Genomic DNA, 24537 nt, shown 5'->3' on the forward strand with positions numbered 1-24537 from the left:
TTACATGACATCTACTCTGATGTGGAGCGTTTTGCGTACTAGATTTTTGGACGAACAACACAAAGTGACAGAATAACATGAACATTTTTTTTAATTTTTTTTAAATAATAAACTGTTTTTCTTTGCTTATTTCTCTCGTTTTATCTCGGAATTCAGTTGAATCGGCTAAAAATTATAATTTCAAAATAAATAAAATGATTTTTCATTTAATTTTTACAAATATTTTCCAATATAATCACAAGACTTGGATTTGTACTAAAAACGGTCTGTGAACATGACGACATCAATGCATGAATGAGACGAACAGAGAATAAATGAAAAGGAACGAAAATATTACACGTCGATTGACAGTAGTCCAAATGTATATATGATTTTTTAAAGTGTTAATGTGTGAAACGCTCATCATTATCATCATCGCCAAAAAAAAAAGTTAATTATTTTGCTTGAGTTATTTTTCTTTTCGGTTTCGACGAGCGAAAAACACACACATTCATCACATTCGCAAATGTTGATCAACCGCAAAAATGTTGTTTTTTTAAAGCAAAAAAAAGCGATTGAAAAGTATTAGTTGAAAACAAAGTGAAATCAACAAAAGCGATCAAAATTACAAAAAAAAAATCAAAACAATTTGATAGTGTCTGTTATTCATAGTTGTATTGTAAATTCAAAGTGTGCATTCGATTCAATTAATATCAACGTCCATACAAGATGTTTAAAAAATTAAAGGATAAAATCGCCGAAGAGGTGAAATCATCACCATCACGCATCCAACAGCTTGCTCAAGTTGCCCAGGTAATTGTCACATTGAAACATCGAACGAGATACGAATTGATGATAACAATGTTTGTGCACAAAATGTGCCGTCGCACAAATGCAAAACAATAACAAAAGTCATTTAGATAACAAAAAACAACGAAACTTAATGAAAATATGCTGTCTTTTATGGCATTCAATTCGGGGCCCCAAAGTGATGAAACATATATTGTTTTTTTTTGTGTGATACGAGTGTTCGCGTGGAGCGAAACTATTTTAACAGTTGTTTTTGTTCGTTATTCGCACCGTGTTTTTTTTTTTTTTCGTTTACCTTGGACGAACCTCAAAATCAACACGTTACACATTATTTATTCTCAGTGTGTGTTTCAAGATTTGCGTGCAATATTCATTGAGTGTTATGTATTATAAATGTGGGTGTGTTTCAAAATGAATGTATGCGTATAACGTTGATGAATGCTGTATGATTAGGGTAAAAGTCATTATCACTGTGGAATTTACAGGGATTCAATGCAGAAATACCTGTGACACCGTATTTGTTTTGCCATCTAGTTCCCCAATATACAGCTGTGTGAGCGACACCATACGTTTTAAAAATATGTTGCATTCTCTTTTGAATTCCATTGCTTTGAGTGAAATGTATGAATTCCAACGGCCTTTGCATATGTTTCGTCTCCATTCTCTTGACATCTTCTCTCTATTTATTTTCTCACGTATTTTCTACATTTTTCAATGTTTATTGTTTTTAATTTTTCTGATGTAGACTGCTATGAGTTCGGCATCTAGTACAACATCAGAATCGGTGCCGTCAAATGATAATTTTTTTAGCATTACTGAAGAAGGTAAGGGTATCGCATATTATTATTGAATTTAATGGAAAAGTTAATCGTTTCTATCTAATCATTCATTAGATACACCGCAAAATTCACCGCATCGTTTAAATCAAGGAAGTGCTGGCACCAAATCGACCCAAATTAGCCCAAATGCAATATCAAATTTTCAAAATCAAATGCAGCATACATCAAACAATGGCACCGTACCAAGTGTACGTGTTCGAAAATTATCCAATTCTTCCATGGCAAGCGATGTATCATTTCGATTGCCATCGTTTGATACATCACCGTCCGCCTACAATTTTCAATCCGATCTTGATGCATCGGCTAGTGAATTTGAAGATAGCGCATCAACCGTTGGATATGAAGCCCAATTGGATGTGATTAGCAAAGAGAAATTGTACGATGCGTATAAAAAGTCGTTGGAACGTTATCAAAAATATCGAGGCCGATATTCGGATTTGGTGCGACGGTATCGGGATCTTGAACGGGATAATAACAAAGCTAGGGTAAATCGGTGATAACAATAAATTAAGAAACAGGGATGCAGTCTGGCTATAATAATGGATAGAGTGTCATTCGATCCGGCTACCAGTCATCGACCGAAAATTCAGGCAATCAAATGTGCGGCAACGTCGCTTTCTCGTTTGATTTTGTTGTGAGAGGTTCTGGGGTGATGCTCTCTAAGAAAATCAATGTTACGTTTGTCATATGTGCAAAGCGCTCAGAATTTTCAGTCGATGTGTGTCAGCTGAGCGAATCTCTGATAAAGACCACCTGCTCTTTCACTCTCATACGAAATGGCGAATAAGAAATAGAATCAGACTGCAATCAATTTGTTTTTTTTTTTTTTTCAAATCAAAGAAAATATTATATAAATCATTTACTGTCTTTGCTTGCAGTCGGTGCTAGTGGAAACACAAGACAAAGCATTGCGTCGAATCAGTGAGCTTCGTGAACAATGTTCGTTGGAACAACAGGCAAAAGCCCATCTAGAGGCTGCACTCCGAATGGAAATGGACGAACAACAATGCATCATCGAAACGCTCAAAACGAAGCTTACATTGCACGGCGAGAGCCCAGACGATATTATGAAAAATGGCAACGATAATTTGATTTCATTGAACGATATAAGTGGGATGTCAAACGCAGCAACAGCATCACCACCATCATCATCGCAAAGTGATAATAACAGTTCGGTGAATTTGATAAATATAAGCGATAGTACGGATGATAATTCTGATAATAATTTAACGGAAAAAGAAACCCAAATAATAGCCGGTGCTAGTATTATAATAAATGATTCCGATGATAAAATAAAAACGCTTGAAATGCAATTGTTGGCATTAAAGCAACAACTATCCGATGAAAAAGGTAAATCGACCGAACTGAGTCGCCTGCTGGAATCATCGCAAAAGCAAGTGAATGAATTAATTGCACGCGAAGAGGAGAATACAATTCTATTGGCGCAAAATAAATTGGCCATTCATTCAGAGCTGGAGAATAAGGAGAAAGAGATGAAATCATTGAAAAACGATGCAAAACAATCGGCCAGCGAAAAAGAGTGTCTCAATGAAATTGTGACCGAATTGCGTGAATTGAATAGCAAAGCGAATGCCAGTGTTAAGGAACTGTCGGAAACGAAGCGAGCGCTTGAGGAGAAAGTCGACGAAATGAAAAAGAATGCCATCACTGCTGAAAGTGATAATAAAGAATTGCGCGCCAAAGTCATCGTATTGGAAAGTGAAAAACAAAGTATTTTAACGAAAAATGCATTGGAATTGGAAAAATTCAAGGCACGCTACGATTCACTCATGCGAAAAAATGAACAATTGGAAGAGATAACACGGACACGTGTCATTGAAAGTCACGAAAAATTGGAAACCGAATTAAAAACGACAAAAGATGCACATGCTGAATTGAGTAAACAGCTGGCCGACGAGCAAAAGCGTGCGACCGAAATGCTCAACGAACATCGCGACGCAATCAAACGGATTTCGAGCGATTTAGATTCGGCCAAAGCCGATAAATTGAAATTGGAATCACGATTCAAGCAATTATTCGAAGAAAAAGGAAATGCTACGGCCGAATTGGAAGCGACCCAAACACAATTGACACAAGCCAACGGTATGATCGACGAGATAAAAGCGCAGCTAGCAATATTGACGCAGGAACGTGACACGGCGAAAGAAGCAATTTCGAAATATGAAGAAGAATTGACGAATCGACGTGCAAGCGATGCAGCAGAAAAAGACGATTCACAAGCAGAAACAATTGGCCTAAAATCAAAAATCGATTCACTCAAAACCGAAAAGAAAGATCTTGAGAAGACGCTGGAAAAGACATTACGCGAAAAATCGGAATTACAAACACAAGTCACGAATATTTTGCAGGAGATTGGCCGATTGGAAGAGCAATTGAAAGAGGTCAAAGAGAAATATTCGGAATTGGAACGGGAAAAACGAATTGCAAGCGATTCACAAACTGACGAAGTAGTACAGTCACTTACCAATAAAATTAAAGAATTCGAAGCAAAACTCAATTCAATCGAATGCGAAAATTCACAATTGGCCGAGAAGAATTGTTTGCTGGAAGAGAATAACAATCGATTGAAAGTGGCATGCAAAGAACTGGAGACGGCATTGGAAACGGAAACAACAACGAATCAAGACCGAATCGCAACGGTGACACTTGAAATTGATTCGGTGAAAGAGGAAAATGCTCGATTACAAGATAAATTGAAGAAATCACTCGACGATTATGCCGAATTGTTTAATACAAAAGAGCAAATGGATTTGGAGCATCGTTCGTTGCTCGATCAAATTGAGTGTAAAGAAAAAGAGAAATTGTGTGCGGTCGATCAACAATCATTGCTTGAACAGCAAAAAACCGAACTCACTCAAACATGTGACCAATTGCGCATCGATTTGGAAACAGTTCGCAATGAAAATGCGACATTGGAAAGCAATAAAAACGATTTACAACATCAATTGGAGCAATTGAATGAGAAAATCAATGAAGTGACTGCCAACAATGAAAAATTGGAACAACAAAGCGATAGTCTTCAGCATGAACTCGACACATTGAAAGAGCAATCAACCGAATTGAGCGATTCGTTAAATCGATCGCATACCGAAAATGAAGAACTGAAAAATTCGGTAAAACGTTTGGCCGATATCGAAAGCGATTTGGATGGAATGGATCAAATTAAAATCGAAAATGAATTTCTCAATAAATCGACGCAACAACTTGAGGCTGATTTAAAATCGAAAAACGATGAAATCATATCGGTCACCAATGAGATCGCCGAATTGAAAGAAAAATTAAAATCGCAACAGTGTGAATTGTATGTGTTGGCCGAGGAGAAACGTGATCGTGACAAAGTTTCGGAGGAAAAAGAGCATGAAATCGCACAATTGAAAACGATTTGCCAACGCTCACAAGTATTCGCCGAAGAGCTTCAAACCGAAGTAAATCAATTAAAAGAACAATTGAATACGCTGAAATTTTTAAACGATGAACTTCAAACAGCCAAAGATTCATTGGAATCGAAACACGATAAATTGGCCAATGAATACGAGACGACAAAACAATCGTTGAATCAACAGGTTGCCGAGCTTACCAAACAGCAAACGGAAACCACTGCCATAAAATCGAATTACGACGAAAAATCAGCAGAACTGACGGCAACCGAAGAGAAATTGATGAATTCACAAAAGGAGCTCGAATCATGTCGAGCCATTATTGGTGACCTTAATCTTGACCTCAACGCCCAAACGGATAAAATCGATGCACACGAAAAGGAAATCGCTGAATTGAATGAAAAAATTAACGAACTGGAAACAAAAATCAAATCAACACCGGCCATTGATGATGCCGAAGAAATGAAACGATCGTGTGAAAATCTTAAATATGAATTGGCCGAAGCAAAACGAAATAATCAACGGGAAATTGCCGAATTAAACCATGAGATTGATGAATTAAGAGAAAATGCAAAGGCATATCGTGAAAAGCAATCTGAATTGAAAGCAACCAATGAGATTTTAACGCAACAATTAGATGAATTAAGAGAACAACACCAACAACAAATCAAAGAGGAAGCGGTGAAATTGCATGCAAGTCAAACCGAAAGCACGTTTTCAACGAACAACCATTCGAATGAAGAAAGCAGCGGCAGCAGTGACATTGATACAGAATCATCAACCGTCGAACGTTTGAAGAAGGAAAAAACCGATTTGGAACAGAAGATGAACAAAATCTTAAGCGAAGTGCAGGACGTGTCAAATCGCAATCTATTTTTAGAACAACAATGCGAAAATTACCTCATATTGGAACAACAAAACGAACGACTCAAGCTACAAAACAACAAAATTTCACGGCAATTGGACGAAACACTTGTATGTGATTTAAACACACTTTTTGATGAGAAAAAAAAAATCATCAAAATTCTTGTTTGCAAGAGAAAAAAAAACGCATTCAAATTTCTTCTTTTCTCTCTCTGCAGGTCTCAATGCATCATTCGGATGATATATCGGCCAACACCGAATTTGAATATTTGAAAAATATCATGTTTCAGGTTCGTTAAATATTACACGACATTATGACAGAATCAAAAAAAAAAACTGATTTGACATTTCAAATTTCTGGTTTCGTTTGTATTTTTCAGTATTTAACTAACAATATCAACTCAAACAGTACCACATTGATCAAAGTTATTGCTGCTGTACTGAAGTTCACGCCGCAACAAACACAAGTTGTATTGGAGAAGGAAGCACATCGAAAAACATTGGTTAGTACATATCAATTGTTAAGGCTTTGTTTTTGACACGACGTGATACATTTTAAGAATAAAATGGAATGATTTTCAACATAGCTTCTGAGGTCCAAAAATTCAAAAAAAAAAAAAAAAAAATCAATGCTTTCAAATCCGTTCGGTGAATTAATTTAACCTCCTGGATCCATGGTCAGAAGTTATGTCTTTTAATCGGTGCCCTCGTTTACGAAAAGAACGAACGAGTATAGTGGCATGTTCACTTCGGTCAAAAATAAAGTGTCTTTAAACTTGATTGTTTTTTAAAACTGTAAATTTAACAAAAAAATATGTGTTTTTTCCTATTTTCAAGGTGGGCCAAATAAACAATCTGTTATAACAAAATATCGGAAATATCAAAGAACATTATTTATTGTGATGCAAAGAAAAGAAAAAGAAAAACAAATTATTTAAAACCAGATTTATTAGTGAAGAAGAAAATATTACTGTATTCAAATTTTATATACACTCACACATGAAAATACTGAAGTAAATCAATGGGAAATAGTGTGATTGCAATGCAATCGTCAAACAAATGAGGGGAAGCTAAAAGGAGACCACAAAAACAGAATTGCCTTATACATTCAACTGTTAGACAAGATGGCATTTTGTTGAGTTTATTTATATAGGCATTTCAATGGTTGTAGTTCAGTAGCCGACTATCTGTTGCCGCCCAGTTTCGATATTGGACGCCTGCAGCCAATCGATGACCAAACAAATTAAGAATACTACCGAATTTTGTTAACCGTTGTTTTTTTTTAGAGAAATCCAATTTTAACAAGAACATTTATTCGCATGAAATTCATCCCGAAAAACTACATATACAAATGCATTAGATAGCAAAAACAAATACATACTATAGTTTCTTTGTAAAAAAAAATCAGACACAAAATTTCCTTCTCTTTTTTCTGATTTTCAAGCAATTCAAAATTATCTGCGATTTGTAATAGCATTTATACAGAAACAATAACGAATTGGCAAAATCTTATTGGCATGTAATTGTATGAATATAATTCCGTATTTAGAAATAATATTGTAAATTTGTGTGTTACATTTTAAGGAAGACCTAAAAGCGATAAAAAAAATTATTATTAATTTTACATATATGCTATAGTATTTTATGCTTGGGGCAATATAATCCGATGATTTGATTTGTTGATAACAAATAAAAGGAAACCAATAAATATATACAATTTGTTTTTTTTTTATTTTCAAAATAAACATGAACTTGTTTTAAAAACCATATCAAAATAATGCATTTTTTTGTTTAATTTTGATTTACAATAAAAAAAATGTTGAGTAGCAAATCAGAGAGGAACCAAAAATGTCCTGCTAATTCCACAAAATTCAGATTTTATTGTTAATTGAGAAAAAAAAATTTGAAGTGATCTTTCCGGCATTTCAGAAAAAATCTTAAACAAACGGCCCGTATTTCCAACAAATATATCTATTGAGTATAACGCTCGATTTTCGAATTTTCCATCGTTATCGTTTATTTATATCGCTGAATTTCGTGGACACAGTGCAATTATGGTTTGATGTTATCTTTTATCCAGTCCACGTATTGGTCAACTCTCTGTTTGAACAAAAATTGAATGTGAATTGTGAAAATTGTTAAAAATGAATCGATTGTCGAACATACGGTATACACTCCAGGCCATCCAGCTTGGCCACACGGCGTTCGTCCGAATGAAACAACACCTACCAAGTAATAGATAATGTGTGTTGCATTACCATCAAGTACATGCTTTACCATCAACGGTCCACCAGAATCACCTATTTGCAGCAAAAACAACAACCCGTCTTCAGTTTGACTAAATTAAATGACATCTTTAGTAATTACATACCATTACACGAATCCTTTCCTTCCTCGCCGCCAGCACATAGTTGCTTAGTTGTCAGCGTAATGAGTCGTGCACGATACATATTGTTGCAATGTGTGTTTGGAACGCCATTAATTTCAATTTTCATCTTTACATCACTTCTGGCACCTATAGGGATCATTTTTATCCAATTATTTTATTAACAAAACGCAATGTTTTTTTTTTTTTTTTTGTGAAACATACCATTCTGAAATGAAAACCGAAAATAAAATTAAACACAAAAATAACGATCGAAATGATCAATGATCATACCAAATGAACACCAACGATCAATGAAACTCCATCGTAGTTTCTATTGGCAAAATCACCTGAGATTGGAAGACAGATGGGTCTAATCCACTCTGTATAGTTAATCGGTCGCTCTAAACGTAGCAGAGCAATATCATTTTCTGATGTTCTCGACTTTCTTAGATTATAATTCTCATGTGGAATGAGTTCTGCCACGCGAACATTTTGAACTGGATCTAAACAAATGCCTTCTTCGCAATCTTTGTTAGATGTATGATTCCATTCACCAATTCGAACGCCTCTTGATAACACAGAACAACAAAATTAATTCAATTGGAAAAGTTTGGAAGATGAAATTATTATTTGAAACCTGATAGTGTCCTTTGAGCCAAAATTCTGTCATTCACACAATGCGAGGCTTGGAAATTGAAACAAAGAAATATTATTGAATTCAATGCGATTTCATCATTTATAATGTACCTGTTAGGACATAGTTTTCATTGATTAAAACACCAGCGCAATCAAAATCTTTGCTGCCATTTGCTGTAAGAGAAAAAAAATGTTGTCATAAAAATCAAATTGAATTTGAGTCAATTCAATACGGTATGTGTATTCGAGTAAAACCATCCACGGCAAATAATTGCTTCCATTGGTTACACCATCAACAAGTTGTGGCTCTAATTGACTTCCACAAACACCGGGCTTAGGTAGTTCAACAGCGGCTGACCTTCTTCGAAGCGCTAAGGGACAGCAAATCTAAATAAGATAATAATGCTTTTAAGTGTAAATAATTCGTAAATTTGATCGAAATTACCCATTGGTGTCCGAATAAGTAGCCACAAAGTCTATCACTTATTAACTTTCGTTCAGCACTCGATAGATTTGGTTTTCGGATCAAATTATTAAGAATGGAACACTGGCGTATATCTTTACACTCTTCGCCTGGCGTTGGACACTGATTTTCTGAATTGGTGGAAAAAAGCAAATTATGACATTTTGGCGATAAAAAAGTCTATTTTTTTATTTTATAGATTGGTGGAAAAATTGACAAAAAAAAAAACAGAAATTCTTCCATTTTTACCTTTTTATGAGTGCAATAACTTTACATTTATTCATCACAGTGAATACTTACGTGCAATTCCAAAGCTGATTAAACACAGTAGAGCGATTGACAGTTGAATTTCGAGCAGCATTTTTGTCTTAATTTCTTGTGAATGTTGTGTTGAGTTCGACTTCGTGGCAATCACTGTGCCTGATTTTTGTATTTCAAATACCGCAAAATACGGGAAGAAATGAAAATGTTGATGTCTGAATGAGTGAGTCAGACTATTTAAAATGTGTTTTTCAAAGCGTTCAATGCATTTTATACCTTATACCATACACATACAAAACCGATACCAATACGCGGTCAGCACGTGCATATACATCTACATAATGTCATGCTCAGGTCACCTTTTCTCTATATTATTATTTTTGCTGAAAAAAAATGTAGACCGTTCACAGATGAAAGTAGTACTGGATCCCTTAAGCCTGAAAAAGGGATCTTGAAAAAATTGAAAGCCAATATTTTCTATTCAATGTGATTTTGTTAAAAACGAAAGTCCAAGTGACCGGACATCATTAATAAAACAAAGCAAGTCATAAATAAAACAACGAATAGCAATCGCTATCATTTCAATTGGTAAAGCATTTATATTTCAAATAAATTCGTTTGGAAAATTTTGGGATAAACCCAGTGCGAAACACTTTTTTGTTTAAGAAATGCATTTTGTGGCATAGAGTACTTATGCATGATACGGAATTGCATTAATCGCCTAAATTAAAAGATCAAGTGTGTAAATGGAAGTTCATTTTCAAATAAACAAGTAGTAATGCGCGTTACGGCATTGAATGTTAGACGATAGCACAAAGAAAATGAGCAAAGAATATGATTTGCGCAATACGTATTGGTTGTGACTTTTTTTTACATGTATGAACTGCACAAATGTGTCGTAACTTGAATGACGGAGAGAGGATTAAAATAATATCTGTCTATTGGGTCAGAATGTTGATAATGTATTCTCATTTTTTTTACAGCCAACTAGATTATTTCTATTTTATTCAATAACACATAGCAACATGTGCAAATATATTTGAATTAAATAGTCGTAAGTCTCGTACAACTGATTTCTCTCCCAGTGTTTAATACTTGCAAAAAACGAATATAACGACAAGTGTGTTTTATTCTCTAAAAAACATTGATTCCATCAACTGAAATGAAGTATTTTTTGGTGATACTCCTTTTGTTTATTGAATTGAAAGCTGCACGTTCCGATACTGATTTGGATCATCAGCTATTAAATGCCGTTAGAAGGGGTAATTTTTATCGACCGTCAATAGAATTCATGATAAATACAACAAAGTGATACAAAATTCAATGTGAAATTTCCTTGGTGTGACATTGTGGTTCAAATTTTTAATTCTTTTTCGAAGAATTGATGTGAGATCACTGAATCAGCACTTAATAAGAGATGTGTCACTCACCCGAACATTGTTCAAAGAGAATGGCACATTTTTCGAAGAGAAAAGGTTTAATTTTGGACATTTCAAATCATTTTGTTTAAAATCGACACAACTTCGGAAGAGTCGTTCCCAAGGACATCGTTAAAATGCTCGACGTTTGATGCCGAATTATCGTTGCTTTCATAAATACTGAAACTGTCTAAAAAAACCAAAGATGTTGTTAAAAAAAATGTAGCCTCTAAATGGTGGACAGTTCAATGAGCTCTTTTCAAGAGACACCTTGTAAGAGTGGAAAAAAATTGGTTTAAGAGATTCCATTTTGAGATGGTTTATTTATTGTATTCCATACAATGATTTTTGGATAGAATAGATCCGTAAGATCTCCGCAAGATCCGGATCCAAGCGTGCGGACGTAGCCGCATGATACATACATTCCTTACTCCGTAATGCTATGGCATGCGAATCAAAGAAGGGGAAATAAGAATAACGAATTTGCGTGCGTATTATATATGTATGCATCATGCGGCAGCATACGCACGCTTGGATCTGGATCTTGCGGAGATCTTACGCATCTATCCTATCTAAAAATCATTGTTTGTTGTATTCACGTCGAATTATGACACCCCATGATATAGTCAACAAAACCTTATCCATTTAAATAAATTAAAAACTTCGTTCAAAGTAACCAACACTTCATGCTTTTTAGGTAATGTGAATAAGGTCAAATATCTACTAGCACATGGTGCCAATGCAAATTTCGACGATGGAGAAAAATCAACACCACTCCAATATGCTGCTATGGCGGGTAAATCCAAGCTTTTCGAATTGTGAAGTTATATTTTCAATTAAAATCAATTTCATCACATTCAATGCTTTCTAGATCATACAAATGTAATAAAAACTCTCATCGAGGTGGAGCCAACGCTAATTTCCCATCAACAGATAAAAATACACCGCTTCATTATACTGAAGTGGGGTGTGCATCTTTTCGATTAAGAAAAATTCCTTTCAATGAATTTTAATCAACACACTTTCGTACATTCATTTTAGGTAACATAGAAGCGATCAAGTACCTAGTCGACCATGGAGCCAATGTAAATGCTGAAGACAGTGACAAACGTACACCTCTTCATCTTTCTGCACAAAATGGTAATTCAACCGTGCAGTGAATATATGTTGAATAAAGTAACATCATCATTTTTTATGTCTTCTAGGTCAAACAGAAGCAACCAAAACATTAATCGATTTTGGAGCCATTGTAAATGTCGAAGACAACGGGCAGAAGAGTCCGCTTCATTACGCTGTTGACAAAGGTCAAAAATGAAAAGAACAACTTTCAAAGAAGATCAATCTTACATTTCCATTTGTTTGTAGGGCACATGGAAACAATCAAAACTCTTATTGAACATAAAGCCAATGTAAGTGCCGTGGATAAAGACAAAAAAACACCACTTCACTGGGCGGCGGAGTATGGTAATTTTGCATTTTTCTCGATCAAGAAACTATATTCTACAATGAAATTCATTGTTGTCACTAAACGAAGTCACAAGTAGTTTTGAAATATTACAGGTGTTTTGATCGTTAATTGCTATCTATATCTGACTGCGGGCATTTCCACAACTAATTTGCATAAATTCAAATACCTAATTTGTACACTTTCAATGCTATTTAGGCCACATAGATGTAGTCAAATATCTAGTTGAACATGGTGCTAATATGAATGACGTGGATAAAGACAAACGAACACCACTTCACTGGGCCGCTTATTGTGGTTGAGATGAATTATTTTTACGATTGAAGTTTTTTCTCATCACTTTCGATGCTTTTTAGATCAAACAGATGTTGTCAAATATGTAGTTGATCATAGAGGCAATGTGAATGTCGCTAATAATTATAATGTCACACCCCTTCATTACTCTGCTAAAAATGGTAGTTGAATACTCCGAATGAAACCGAATTATTTTCAATGAGTTATGTTAATCTGATTACTTTTGATGCTTTTTAGGTAATTTAGAAGCAATAAAATATCTAGTCGAACATGGCGCAAATGTGAATTCGGAAGATAAAGATAAAAAAACATCACTCCACTGGTCAGTTAGTAATGGTAATTATACACTTTTCCGGATGGAGAAGAAATATTTTCAATGAATTTTAATTTTGTCACTTTCTCTGCCTTCTAGGTTACACTGACATGGTCAAAAGTTTAATCGAATATGAAGCAAATATAAATGCTGAAGACAATACCAAACGTACTCCACTTTAATTTTTTTTATTTAGATGAAGATTTATTTTTACATGAACATTTTTTCACAACTCTTTCTACGTGCATTTTAGGTCAAACAGAAGTGGTCAAATACCTAATTGATCATGGAGCCAACGTAAATTCTCGTGACATGGTCAACGAAACACCTCTGCATATCTCAGCTATTAACGGTAATTGTACACTTCTCTGAATTCAGACAAATGGTTTTTCCATAAAGTATTTCCCATCATTTTCTAGGTCACTTAGATTTAGTAAAAACACTATATGATCACGGAGCTGATGTGAATGCAATAAATAAAGTGAATATCATGCCATTACACTATGCCGCTGTGCATGGTAATTATACACTTTTTCGAATTGTGAAGAATTATTTTTAGATGAAAAAAAAAATGCTCACCACTTTTTATGTTTCTTAGGCCATAAAGATGTACTCAAATATCTAGTCGAACATGGAGCGAATATAAATACCATAATTTTTTGGAATAAAAAAACGCCATTACATCACGCTGTTGTGAAAGGTAATTTATACTCCTTTTCGCATTGAAAATAATTATTTTTTACATAAATTTTAGGTCAAACAGATGTAGTCTAATTGCTAGTCGAACATGGAGCACATGAATGTGAATCCTGGAGATGAAGATAAAGATACACCTATTCATTGGGCTGCTCATCATGGTAATTGTACACTTTATTAAAGAAGAATGATCTTTTCAATTAAGAAGAATGATTTTTAGGTTATACCGATATAATTAAATATCTAGTCGAACATAAAGCCAATGTGAATGCGGTAGATAGCGATAAACACTCACCTCTCCACTGGGCTGCTTGAGAAGGTAACCATACATTTGAATTCAATTCGGCGAGAATATGCAAGAATTATGTTAAATAAAGATTAATTTAAACAATTTTCATGCGTTTACTAGGTCAAAGAGAAGCAGTCAAAACTTTAATTGAACTTGGAGCCAATGTAAATTCTGAAGACCATGAGAGAAAGCAGCCTCTGTACTGGGCTGCTAAGAATGGTAAACCAACTCTTCGAATGGATAAGAATTATTTTCAATGGAATTTAGTTTTATCACTTTCCATGGATTTTAGGTCACACAAAAACAGTCGAATATCTCGTCGAACATGGAGCCGATGTAAATATCATAATTGGTAACGAAGGAACACTCCTCCATTATGCTGCAAAGAATGGTAATTCAATGCATCCAATTTTTAGCAGAGGAGCTCCTCCGCACACTTGCTATGTGATTTCACATATTTTCATCATTTTTAGGTAAAATAAACGAAATCAAAACTCTAATCGATCATCGAGCCAATGTTGATGCGAAAAATAATAACGAGTCATCGCCGCTCCACTACGCTATTCAGAATCAGAGCTGTCAACGAACGTTCGTTCGTTCGTTCGTAGGCAAAAAATATTTTTATTTTGTTCGTTCGTTCGTTCGTAGAAATGAATTGCGTTCGTTCGTTCGTTCGTAGAAAATAAAATGTTCGGATTGTTCGTTCGTTGTTCGTAAGGTGTTCGTTCGTTCGTTCGTTTGTTCGTTCGTTGTTCGTAGGAAAAGTATGAAAATAAAATAATTATTTTATTAGTGAAATCGAAAGTAGATTATATTTTGTGAATTTTGGTATTGATAACATAAATTATAGGAAAAAATTGAACAAAACAAATATTATTTACTTAAAATAAACAACGTAATAGTCAATATAATAATTGAATTTGCATTGTTAAAAATCGATAAATTTATTACGATTTATTGAATTACTATTTTATTTAAAGAAATCCAATAACATAAAATAAAATGATAATATTAAATTATTCATAAGAATCAAACCAAATTTGCTGTTAGCAAGTAACATTAGTAATCGATTTTGTGATTTTTTTTTCCAAAATAATAATTCAATAAATCATAATAAAATTATCGACTATAGAAAATATACATTCTTTTACCTATAGTTGGATAGAATTTTATTCTTGAATAGTTGGAAAAAGTCCTCAATTAGAATATTACAATAATAGTTGAAATTGTTTGCTTCAATTCATTTTATTAGTTGGCATCGATATTACGGAACAGACTATTTTTCCAAATATTCATGTTTAAAATTGATTCTTTTCGGATTTTTTATTAAAAAGTTTATGCAACTCATACGTCCCTTTAAAATGCAAATTTAATTACTATATTGATTATTACGCTGTTTATTTCAAATAAATAATATTATTTTGTTTTGTTCAATTTTTTCTTATAATTTATGTTTTCAATACCAAAATTCACAAAATATAATCTACTTTCAATTTCACTAAAAAAATAATTATTTTATTTTCATACTTTTCCTACGAACAACGAACGAACAAACGAACGAACAATCCGAACATTTTAATTTCTACGAACGAACGAACGAACGCAATTCATTTCTACGAACGAACGAACGAACAAAAATTCAATAAAAATGACTACGAACGAACGAACCGTTCGTTCGTTGGTGTTCGTTGACAGCTCTGTTCAGAATGGTAAAAAACAATTCTCGCTTCTTACAATTTATTTCGAATCAAAAAGCATATAATTTTTTTAACTGATTCTAAATAAACTTGATCATTTTTTATTCATTTTAGGCAACATTTAAGCCATAAAGTATCTAATCGACCATAGAGCGAATGTAAATGCTGAAGACAGTGACAAATGTACTACTCTCCACTTTGCGGCTAAAAAAGGTAACTCAATGCTCCAAATTAAGGGGTGTCATTTTGATTCATCCGTTGCTTTGCTTTTTAGGTGATATGGAAACAATCAAAACTCTAGTTGAACATGGAGCTAATGTGTACGACAGTGATAACATGTGGAGAATACCTATCCACTTTGCTGCTGAGTATGGTAATTATACACTTTTTAAATTGAGAATAGAATTCAATTTAAATGAAGTTTGATGTCATTGCTTTCTATGCATTTTTTAGGTCACGTAGAAGTAGTAGAATATCTAGGCCAACATGGATCCAGTGTATGGGCGAAAAACTACCAAAATGAAACACCTCTCCACTATGCCGCTCAGAATGGTAACCAGGCATTTTTTAACCGAATTCAAATCGGCGATATTTGATGTTGGAAGTTTAATTTCATGTTTCATGGCTAGGACAAGAGCAATCAAATATCTAGTCGAACGTGAAGCCAGTATAGATGCTTTATAGGGTTTTATTTACAAAAAAATATCCTGAAGCTGGTAAGAAACGCCCTTTATCACAAAAAATCGTTTTGATCACTGATCACATCAATTGGCACTCACATCTTTTAGTTCGCACTTGAATGTCAGTAGCTAATCGCATACGTTTATTTAATGAAAACAAATTTAAAAAATATAATGCTATTAAATGTTATAAAAAATTTCACACTATTACTTTTCCGCAAACACACAATGTGATTTGAAATGACTAAAAATTGACTGAAGAAACGTGTCATCATAAGGATACATATATTTTGACTTGTTTATTACGTCAATGGTTTCATAATTAGTCATTGAATTTGGTAGTTATCGGTAATGGAAAAAATTTGGAAACAGTGCGAAAAAAGTTAGACTTACGGATGTAACTACACTATAATCAACATTATATACATATATGGTAATTGTTTTTGAATAAAGAGCAAATGCATGCGAAATATATGGAACCACTGATATTTTGATCGCATTTATGCTGCGTACAAACCTTACTTGTGTGCGTATCACACATAGCGATAGTCGCTTATTGATATGAGCACAGAACGCTGTTTAAAATCACACAAACAGTCATTTATCAAATGTAAGAAAATAATGAATGAGAAATAAACGATGAAAGTTTATCTTTAGAAAAGCGCTTTCATTTTTCTGCATCAACTAAAACATCATCTAACTGACGGCCTTGAATTTGGATTATTATTATTGTTTATTAAAATTTATTTGACTACATTTGTAAAGAAAAATTCACTGAAAAAAATGATTGATCTCGTTGAGTTCGATCGTCAAAGAGAGACATCTATGGTTTGATGTTAGCTTTAATCCAATCCATGTAATGATCAACTCTCTGTTTGTACAAAAAGTAAATGTGAATTGTGAAAATTGTTAGAAACGAATCGATTACGTACTGTATATACTCCTGGCCATCCGGGCTGCCCGCACGGTGTTGGGCCGAATGAAACAAGGCCTACCAAGTAATAGTGATTGTGTGTTGAATCAGTTGAGTGCTTTACCATCAACGGTCCACCAGAATCCCCTATTTGCAGTAAAAAAATTCAGTTTCGTTAAATTAAATGACATCTTTGGTAATTACATACCATTACACGAATCCTTTCCTGTCTGACCGCCAGCACATAGTTGTGTACTGGTCAAAGTATGATATTTAATATTACAATAATCCAGAGGAGTGCCATTCACCTTAAGCTTCATCTTTTTATCACTCTTTGAACCTATATGGGGATAATTTTCATTCAACAGTGATAAAACAATAATTTTTTTTACAAATAATATGATTAAGCAATGCACTTTTTTGAAAATACACATACCACTCTGAAAAGAAAACCGAAAATAAAATTAAACACAAATCGAAATGATAATACAAAATTGAGATTATAATACCTCCGTTTGTCCCCATCCTAAATTGTGCATCGTGAATGAAACCAAATGTCATTTCAACTCCAAATATTTCCAAAAAGAGGAAGAAAAATTAAAATGATAAAAAAAACTCAAAACGAAATGCTGACCTGCAACTATCAATGGAACTGCGGCAAAGTTTTTATCGGCCACGTCGTCATTCGTTGGAAGACAGATGGGTTTAATCCACTGTGTATAGTTCACCGGTCGCTCCAAACGTAGCAGAGCAATATCATTTTGTGATTTTACCAAATTTGGATTATAATTTTCATGTGGAATACGTTCAGCCACTCGAACATTTTGGACAGGATCTGAGCAAAGGTTTTCTTCGCAGTCATTTTGTGATTTTACATCCCACTCACCCAGCCGGACGCCTACAGTTGAAATATTATTTTATCGAATTATTTTCATTAATTTTCTATTGAAATGGTTTATTTCCAACCTGATATTATCCATTTTCTATCTACCAAAGCTTTGCTATTCACACAATGCGATGCTTTAGAAATTTAAGCAAAAAAAAAAACGATTATAGAATTCAATGCAATCTCAACGTTTATTATGTACCTGTTAAAACGTAGTTCTCATTGATTAAAACACCTCCACAACCAAAATCTTTGCGGCCATTTGCTGCAAGAGGAAAACATATATCATAAAAATGTAGAAAAATAAAATGGAATTTGAGTCGGTTCTATACGGAATGTGTATTCGATTAAAACCATCCAAGGAAAATCAGTCAAAGCCGCAATTTCACCACCGTAGATACGAGGATCTATTGAAATATTGAAAAAAAAAAAAAATAAAGTTAAAATCCTCCAGAAATACGAATATCTTGAAAATTTATTAACCTATTTGACTTCCACAAACACCTGGCTTAGGTAATTCGACTGCAGCGGGCGTTGTTGTTGGAATGGTTAAGGGACAACAAACCTAAAATGTATTCGTTAAAGTGTAATAACTCGGAATGCAAAATGGGTTTATCCAAAATTACCCATGGATATCCGAAAAAGTGTCCACATTGACTATCAGTTATGAATTTTCTCTCCGCTGCCGATAAATGTGCTTGTCTCAACAAATTATCAAGAATGGGGCAATGGCGCAAATCCTTACACTTTTCACCTGGCGTTGGACACTGTTCTTCTGAATTGGTGAAAAAAGAAGTAAACAATAGCATTTTGTCGATAAAAAGGTCGCTTCTCATAAATCTACGACAAAAATATTTATTAAAATAAAGATATACATATATATATTTTACTTTTAAATAAAGAGTCTTACGGGAGTAAGACGAACTTTTCCGCACGGTGGTAGTTGCGTATTTTATTAAGAAAATTCAAAATAATATTTGCTCGATTCTTCAAGTCTTTCAAGCGGCGTAAAGTTCGAGACCAAAAAATATTTTTCAACTTTGGCAACGAAATATTCTTTAATTTAATAGCAGAAGTACCCGAGAAAAGATTTTTCACACTTTCATGATGAACCCATTTGTACGACATTTGAAAGTATTCTATTTTCTAACAAAATACTATAAAAATATGTCTGACGTTAATTTTGCCATAAAGATTATTTTTGAAACACTTTTCATAACTAAAGTCACAACAAATTTGGATTTTTGTATGGGAGCCATGTCTGTATGCTACCTTAATGGCGTGAAACTTTGCACAGGTTATTTTTTTTCACAAATAACATTCGGAGGGTTTGGAGAAATTTCAACCAAAATCAAGAGTACCTCCCATACAAAATATTCGTTTTTGAGCCAATTGAAAATTTTGTATGGGAGGTACCCCTAATTTTAATTGAAATCTCTTCAAATTTTCAGAATGTTATACTTTTGTGTAAAAAATAGTCTGTGCAAAGTTTCACGTCATTAAGGTAGCATACAGGCATGGCTCCCATACAAAAATCCAAATTTTTTGTGATTTTTTCAAGGAAACTGTATTAAAAATTGATTGTATCTCAAAACTAACGTCGGATTCGGTTTTCTCGTGCTTTTGGACGAAAATTGGTCTTTTTTCCATAGGTATCATTCCAGGCATGGAATTTTTTTCCTTCAACCAAAGTCACTCAAAATCTGATGATTTCTATTCCTGGGGACCCCCAATCATCCCGTGAAGTCAGATTTCAAATAACTTTTCTGGGTGGTGAGAAAATCGATGGACAAATTTTGCGTACGGCGGACAACGTACGACGTACGACGTACGACGTACGACGTACGACGTACGACGTGGAAGCGACCCACAACAACCATGCTCAAAACGGCCTGATTCGGGTTCTCTGACCTCAGAAACGTCCAGAAAACATGTTTTTGAGGTTTCGTAAATTTTGACCTATTGCAATACTTTCCCCTTTCACACTAGGTGTGTGCGGAAAAGTAAAAATAAGTTAACCAGAAAAAAGACAAAATTTGGGAAAAAGATTTGCAACTCAAAAAACAAATTGTAATATGTACAGGTACACTACACACTGTATATTTTTTACAAATTGAGCGCTTTCGGAGCATTTTTTAACATATATCGAAAATAGCCAGACTCTTGAACGTTTGTACATTGATTGTGCTATCGATCAGATCCAAACCAGTACAAATAGTTTCAGCCAAAAATATCCACAAATTTCAAACAATTTGTTTTTGGACTCGGAATTTTTTCCCTGATCCAAAGATCATTTTATGGTCATTCTTTCATTTCTTTCCCGTTCATATTTTTTTCTCGTTCAAACAACGTTTTAAAATGAACGCTCACCCACTTAATTTATTCACTTACGATTACTTACGTGTACTTCCCAAGCCGATTAAACACATTAGTGCGATACACAGTTGAATGTAAAGCTGCATTTTGTTTTAATGCGTTGTGATTGCGGTGTTGATTTCGACTTCGTGGCAAGCAGTTTGCCTGATTTTCAGACACTGAAAAATACGGAGAGAGAGAATAGAGTGGATTTATTGTTGTCTGAATGAGTGAATCAAACTATTTAAAATATATTCTACAAAGCGTTCAATGCATTTTATAACATATCATTGATAATGACATATACGCATACATTGTAAACACAAAACCTGATTTGTTGTCGATTAGGAATCAGAATTGTGTGATGATAAAGAATTTGAAGGTCGGATACGAGAAAGCAAATATTATTTGCATATTCGTTTTGATTACTCTAATAAACTCATTCGATCGGCATAGTTTCAATCTTTTTTCGATCTTTACATCTTTCTTTTTAATCTGTGACCCTTACACATCGGTCTTGACGTCTTTTATATTCTAATTTTCAATCATGAAAATAATAACGATCACCACTTATTGTTGTCTACTTTAACTTCGGTTCAACTTCACATATCTCATTTGAATCAAAGTGTGTGCTATTTCAATGTTTGTTCCAATTGCTTGCGAATTAATTATATCTTCAAGAGAGCTTAATTCGAATCGAATAGAGTGGCAAAGTGTTTAATTGTGATCAGTGCTTTCCTGTGTGTATTCGAGAGCAGATGAAATAAGAATTGAATAAAAAAAAAATATTTTCAATTAAGAGCTAAATAATAAACACCAAACATGAAGATAAATTTCGTAATTTGTGTAATTATTTCAAATGTGATCTATGGTGCGAATGCAATACCACAACAAAATACGGTGTCGAATGAGACCTATATTGACAGACTTAAGAGTTTGTTTAAAACACCTAGTACAACAATGCCCGAAACGCAATACACAACAGAATCCACAACGCAACCAACTCCAAGCGCTGGGGTAGTTCAGAGTTTTTTATTATATATATTTTATCATTGTAATTTTTCCTCATTCAGTGTGGATAGTAAAAACGATTTTTGAGCCAATTGGAATTCTTTAAACGCTTTTTTTTCACAGTCGATTACAATATTCGAATTATGATTTTGCTCAATGAAAATTCAAGTATGCTTAAAAGTTAATTTCATATAATACTTAATCTCTTGAAGAGTTCTTTTACTTCGAAAACAAATGAAGTAACATCAATATTACCAATTACGCCCACCATAACTGAAGAAAATTGCACATGTGTATCTTATGAACTATGCAAACCGGCACAATCAAAAATGGATCAAGCTTGCCCAAATGCAATAGATGTTTGCTGTCTAGGTGGAGAAAATTTAATTTCAACTTCGACTTCATCTCCGGTAAACCATATCCACAACATTTAAATGAATTTTCAATGTCTTTGATGTGTCTGTTGTCCTTGTTTAGCCCTGTGAGTGTGTACTCATAGACCATTGTGACAATGGTGAAAATACAGTTGATCTTCGTTTAGATACCAAAAAGCATCCTTGTTCGAGTTATCTTGAAATTTGTTGTTCGTTGGCTGCGATCATATCAACAAAGCCAATCGCATGTCCAAGCGTCGGATGCGGAATTCGTAATAGTAATGGCGTTGGATTCAATATCACTGGTGACAATAACATGGAATCTAAGGTAAAGTAATCAATATGCTTACAATTATTGAAGTTACTTACGTAATTTAATCAATGATCTTCACCGAAAAGTTTGGAGAATTTCCTTGGATGGTGGCCATAATGGAAGAAAAAACAACGAATCCATATGTTTGCGGTGGTTCATTGATTCATCCGAGTGTGGTTCTAACCGCCGCACACTGTATCGATCGAAAGACCTCACAATCGTTGAAAATTCGTGCGGGTGAATGGGATACACAAACCACACGCGAACCACATCCATATCAAGATAGATCTATACGCCGCATTACAACTCATCCGGGCTATCGCCGTGGTTTTCTTCACGGTGTCCTCTACAATGACATTGCACTTATATTTCTCATGCAACCATTTGATATTACCATATCGGTAAATACCATTTGCTTGCCGTATGCGAATGAAAATTTTGATGAATCTCGCTGCATAAGTACGGGCTGGGGTAAAAATGAATTCGGTGCAGAGGGCAAATATCAAGTGATTTTAAAACGAGTCGAATTGCCAGTCGTTTCAAGCGATACATGTGCTGAAAAATTACGAAGAACAAGACTTGGCGGTAATTTTCAATTGCATAATTCATATATGTGCGCCGGTGGCGAACCCGGCAGCGACACATGCACGGGTGATGGAGGCTCTCCGCTGGTTTGTCCTGTCAAAAATTCACCAGGTCAATATGTACAAGCAGGTCAGTATTGCATGGATTTATTCTCTAAAAATGAGATGATTGAATCAATTGCTCGATTATTTTGTAAAGGTATCGTGGCTTGGGGTATTGGATGTGGCGGCTCGACACCAGGTCGGTTCTTTTGTTTATATTTTATTCTTCCATTTTTAGTTTTATTTTTAACGATTATTCATTCATTTTCAGGTGTTTATGTCGATGTTTCCTTCTTCAGAGATTGGGTTGATGAGGAAATGAAATTGAATCATTTAAGCACACAATCATACCAACGGCAATAACCAAGCCACTCGTTGCTATAGTACTATTGCATTCAATTAATGTGAATTAAGAAGATAACATTTGCTCTTTTAAAAATACAGTCAAATCAATCTATAGCGGAAACTCTCAATGGTGGAAAACCTTCACATATCCACGCGATTACGTTGTAGAAAGGTTTTACTGTAATCAAAAACTTTGACACTTGATATTTTCCGTGTAAATAAAAAAAAAATAAAAGAAATATTGTTGTTTAATTTCAGAATTTAATTGTATTCGTCATAACTTTAAATGAAAAATGTAACATAGTATTCTCAATTCTGTTGTATTTTTAATAATATTCAACTAAAAATGCGAAGAATGATAATTTGATCGTATGACTGATTCGACTTATGTAACTCTTTGTTTATTTCAGTAACGCGCAGGCAAAATTTTATAGGAGGGGTGATGATTTTGGGAAAAAGGAGGTTTTTGATCCCAGCCGGACAAAATTGATTTTAAAAAACACCTCAACATAAGAAGAAGAGCTAAAAAAGGTCTCCACTTTTAGAATCAAAAACCGGAGCAAATTCCAATAATTTCCGCGCGAAAACATTTTCTAATCGAAATTACAGGGTGTTAACCCTCCCCTTCCACCCCCTTTCGCACATTACTGCTTTATTTATACAAAGAATTTGAAATTGTAGTGATTTGTGTGCCAAAGCATATTTATATTATATATTTTGTTAGAAAGAAACAAAAAATTGCCAAGAAAACAGACCAGCAACAAAACCATTAAACTCGTTTCAATCGTTATCGCTTGGGAAAGGCCCAGCATTTATACTTGTTTTTAACAAATACTTTATGTATCGCATGGGTTGTACTGAACGTTCAAGCATTGAATTGCATTATTCAACTATGTCAAAAGATCAACAATGAAAATTATAGATAAAAACAAGTTTGCGCGTCGTATGAATGTCAGACGATTGAACAGAAAAAAAATGAGGCAGTAATTCAAGCAGAGCAACTATAGTTGGCATTGCTTCATTTGGTAAATTGTGGAACTTTGGAACTTTCCAACCATCTTTACTCGCGTGGACTACTTCATTGAATCCATTGTTTTACCACTAAGAAACAATTTAAAAAAAAGTTAGTTAGATTTTTAGTTTGGCCACTAAAATTGATCAGATAGAGCCATACACTCTAGACTAGCCGCCAAAAAAAATTGAATTTTGTTGCTCTCAGCCCTAGATGGATTTCCGTATGGTGT

General features: G+C 34.1%; 5 protein-coding genes across 11 annotated transcripts; 3 read left to right on the plus strand and 2 right to left on the minus strand.

The window, feature by feature from the left end:
- Window positions 1-373: 373 nt before the first annotated feature.
- Window positions 374-6804, plus strand: LOC116352647 (golgin subfamily A member 4). The gene is made up of 7 exons (XM_031785385.1): window positions 374-792; window positions 1535-1613; window positions 1683-2113; window positions 2507-6001; window positions 6109-6180; window positions 6271-6393; window positions 6728-6804. Exons 1-7 carry the CDS (start codon window positions 709-711, stop codon window positions 6752-6754), a joined length of 4311 nt encoding a protein of 1436 aa, XP_031641245.1. The 5' UTR covers window positions 374-708; the 3' UTR covers window positions 6755-6804.
- An 892-nt stretch (window positions 6805-7696) lies between these two features.
- On the minus strand, window positions 7697-9842 carry LOC116336614 (serine protease easter-like). Its single transcript, XM_031760564.1, has 10 exons — window positions 9658-9842; window positions 9340-9488; window positions 9128-9281; window positions 9006-9068; window positions 8896-8943; window positions 8550-8824; window positions 8481-8484; window positions 8262-8405; window positions 8057-8190; window positions 7697-7990 (listed from the first exon to the last, which is right to left on the minus strand). The coding sequence occupies exons 1-10, from the start codon at window positions 9716-9718 to the stop codon at window positions 7943-7945; spliced, it is 1080 nt and encodes a 359-aa protein (XP_031616424.1). The 5' UTR covers window positions 9719-9842; the 3' UTR covers window positions 7697-7942.
- Window positions 9843-10058: 216 nt separating this feature from the next.
- LOC116336578 (serine/threonine-protein phosphatase 6 regulatory ankyrin repeat subunit B-like) lies at window positions 10059-16078 on the plus strand. Of its 5 annotated transcripts, none has more exons than XM_031760544.1 (19): window positions 10059-10206; window positions 11734-11832; window positions 11908-12003; window positions 12078-12176; window positions 12242-12340; window positions 12402-12500; window positions 12700-12798; window positions 12858-12956; window positions 13033-13131; window positions 13208-13276; window positions 13362-13460; window positions 13528-13626; window positions 13707-13808; window positions 13863-13965; window positions 14025-14123; window positions 14214-14312; window positions 14386-14484; window positions 15905-16003; window positions 16065-16078. In XM_031760544.1, the coding sequence occupies exons 2-14, from the start codon at window positions 11826-11828 to the stop codon at window positions 13880-13882; spliced, it is 1086 nt and encodes a 361-aa protein (XP_031616404.1). In that variant the 5' UTR covers window positions 10059-10206; window positions 11734-11825; the 3' UTR covers window positions 13883-13965; window positions 14025-14123; window positions 14214-14312; window positions 14386-14484; window positions 15905-16003; window positions 16065-16078. The 5 variants fall into 5 exon arrangements, with proteins under 5 accessions (XP_031616404.1, XP_031616385.1, XP_031616369.1 ...); XM_031760525.1 differs by lacking the exon at window positions 10059-10206 and adding an exon at window positions 10657-10880 and having other exon boundaries at window positions 14361-14484; XM_031760509.1 differs by lacking the exon at window positions 10059-10206 and adding an exon at window positions 10657-10880.
- A 324-nt stretch (window positions 16079-16402) lies between these two features.
- Window positions 16403-23512, plus strand: LOC116336568 (phenoloxidase-activating factor 2-like). Of its 2 annotated transcripts, none has more exons than XM_031760495.1 (6): window positions 16403-16506; window positions 21848-22045; window positions 22113-22337; window positions 22409-23036; window positions 23106-23147; window positions 23220-23512. In XM_031760495.1, exons 2-6 carry the CDS (start codon window positions 21965-21967, stop codon window positions 23309-23311), a joined length of 1068 nt encoding a protein of 355 aa, XP_031616355.1. In that variant the 5' UTR covers window positions 16403-16506; window positions 21848-21964; the 3' UTR covers window positions 23312-23512. The 2 variants fall into 2 exon arrangements, with proteins under 2 accessions (XP_031616355.1, XP_031616346.1); XM_031760486.1 differs by lacking the exon at window positions 16403-16506 and adding an exon at window positions 21120-21641.
- Window positions 17180-20859, minus strand: LOC116336622 (serine protease easter-like). Of its 2 annotated transcripts, XM_031760577.1 has the most exons (12): window positions 20671-20859; window positions 18896-19044; window positions 18753-18834; window positions 18602-18676; window positions 18472-18534; window positions 18350-18403; window positions 18018-18281; window positions 17893-17909; window positions 17820-17823; window positions 17592-17723; window positions 17403-17530; window positions 17180-17341 (listed from the first exon to the last, which is right to left on the minus strand). In XM_031760577.1, exons 1-12 carry the CDS (start codon window positions 20729-20731, stop codon window positions 17294-17296), a joined length of 1077 nt encoding a protein of 358 aa, XP_031616437.1. In that variant the 5' UTR covers window positions 20732-20859; the 3' UTR covers window positions 17180-17293. The 2 variants fall into 2 exon arrangements, with proteins under 2 accessions (XP_031616437.1, XP_031616447.1); XM_031760587.1 differs by lacking the exon at window positions 18602-18676.
- Window positions 23513-24537: the final 1025 nt, after the last annotated feature.

The sequence above is a fragment of the Contarinia nasturtii genome, unplaced genomic scaffold, assembly GCF_009176525.2.
Source record: "Contarinia nasturtii isolate CC-2019 unplaced genomic scaffold, AAFC_CNas_1.1 Cnas_scaffold_78, whole genome shotgun sequence".
NCBI lineage: Eukaryota > Metazoa > Arthropoda > Insecta > Diptera > Cecidomyiidae > Contarinia > Contarinia nasturtii.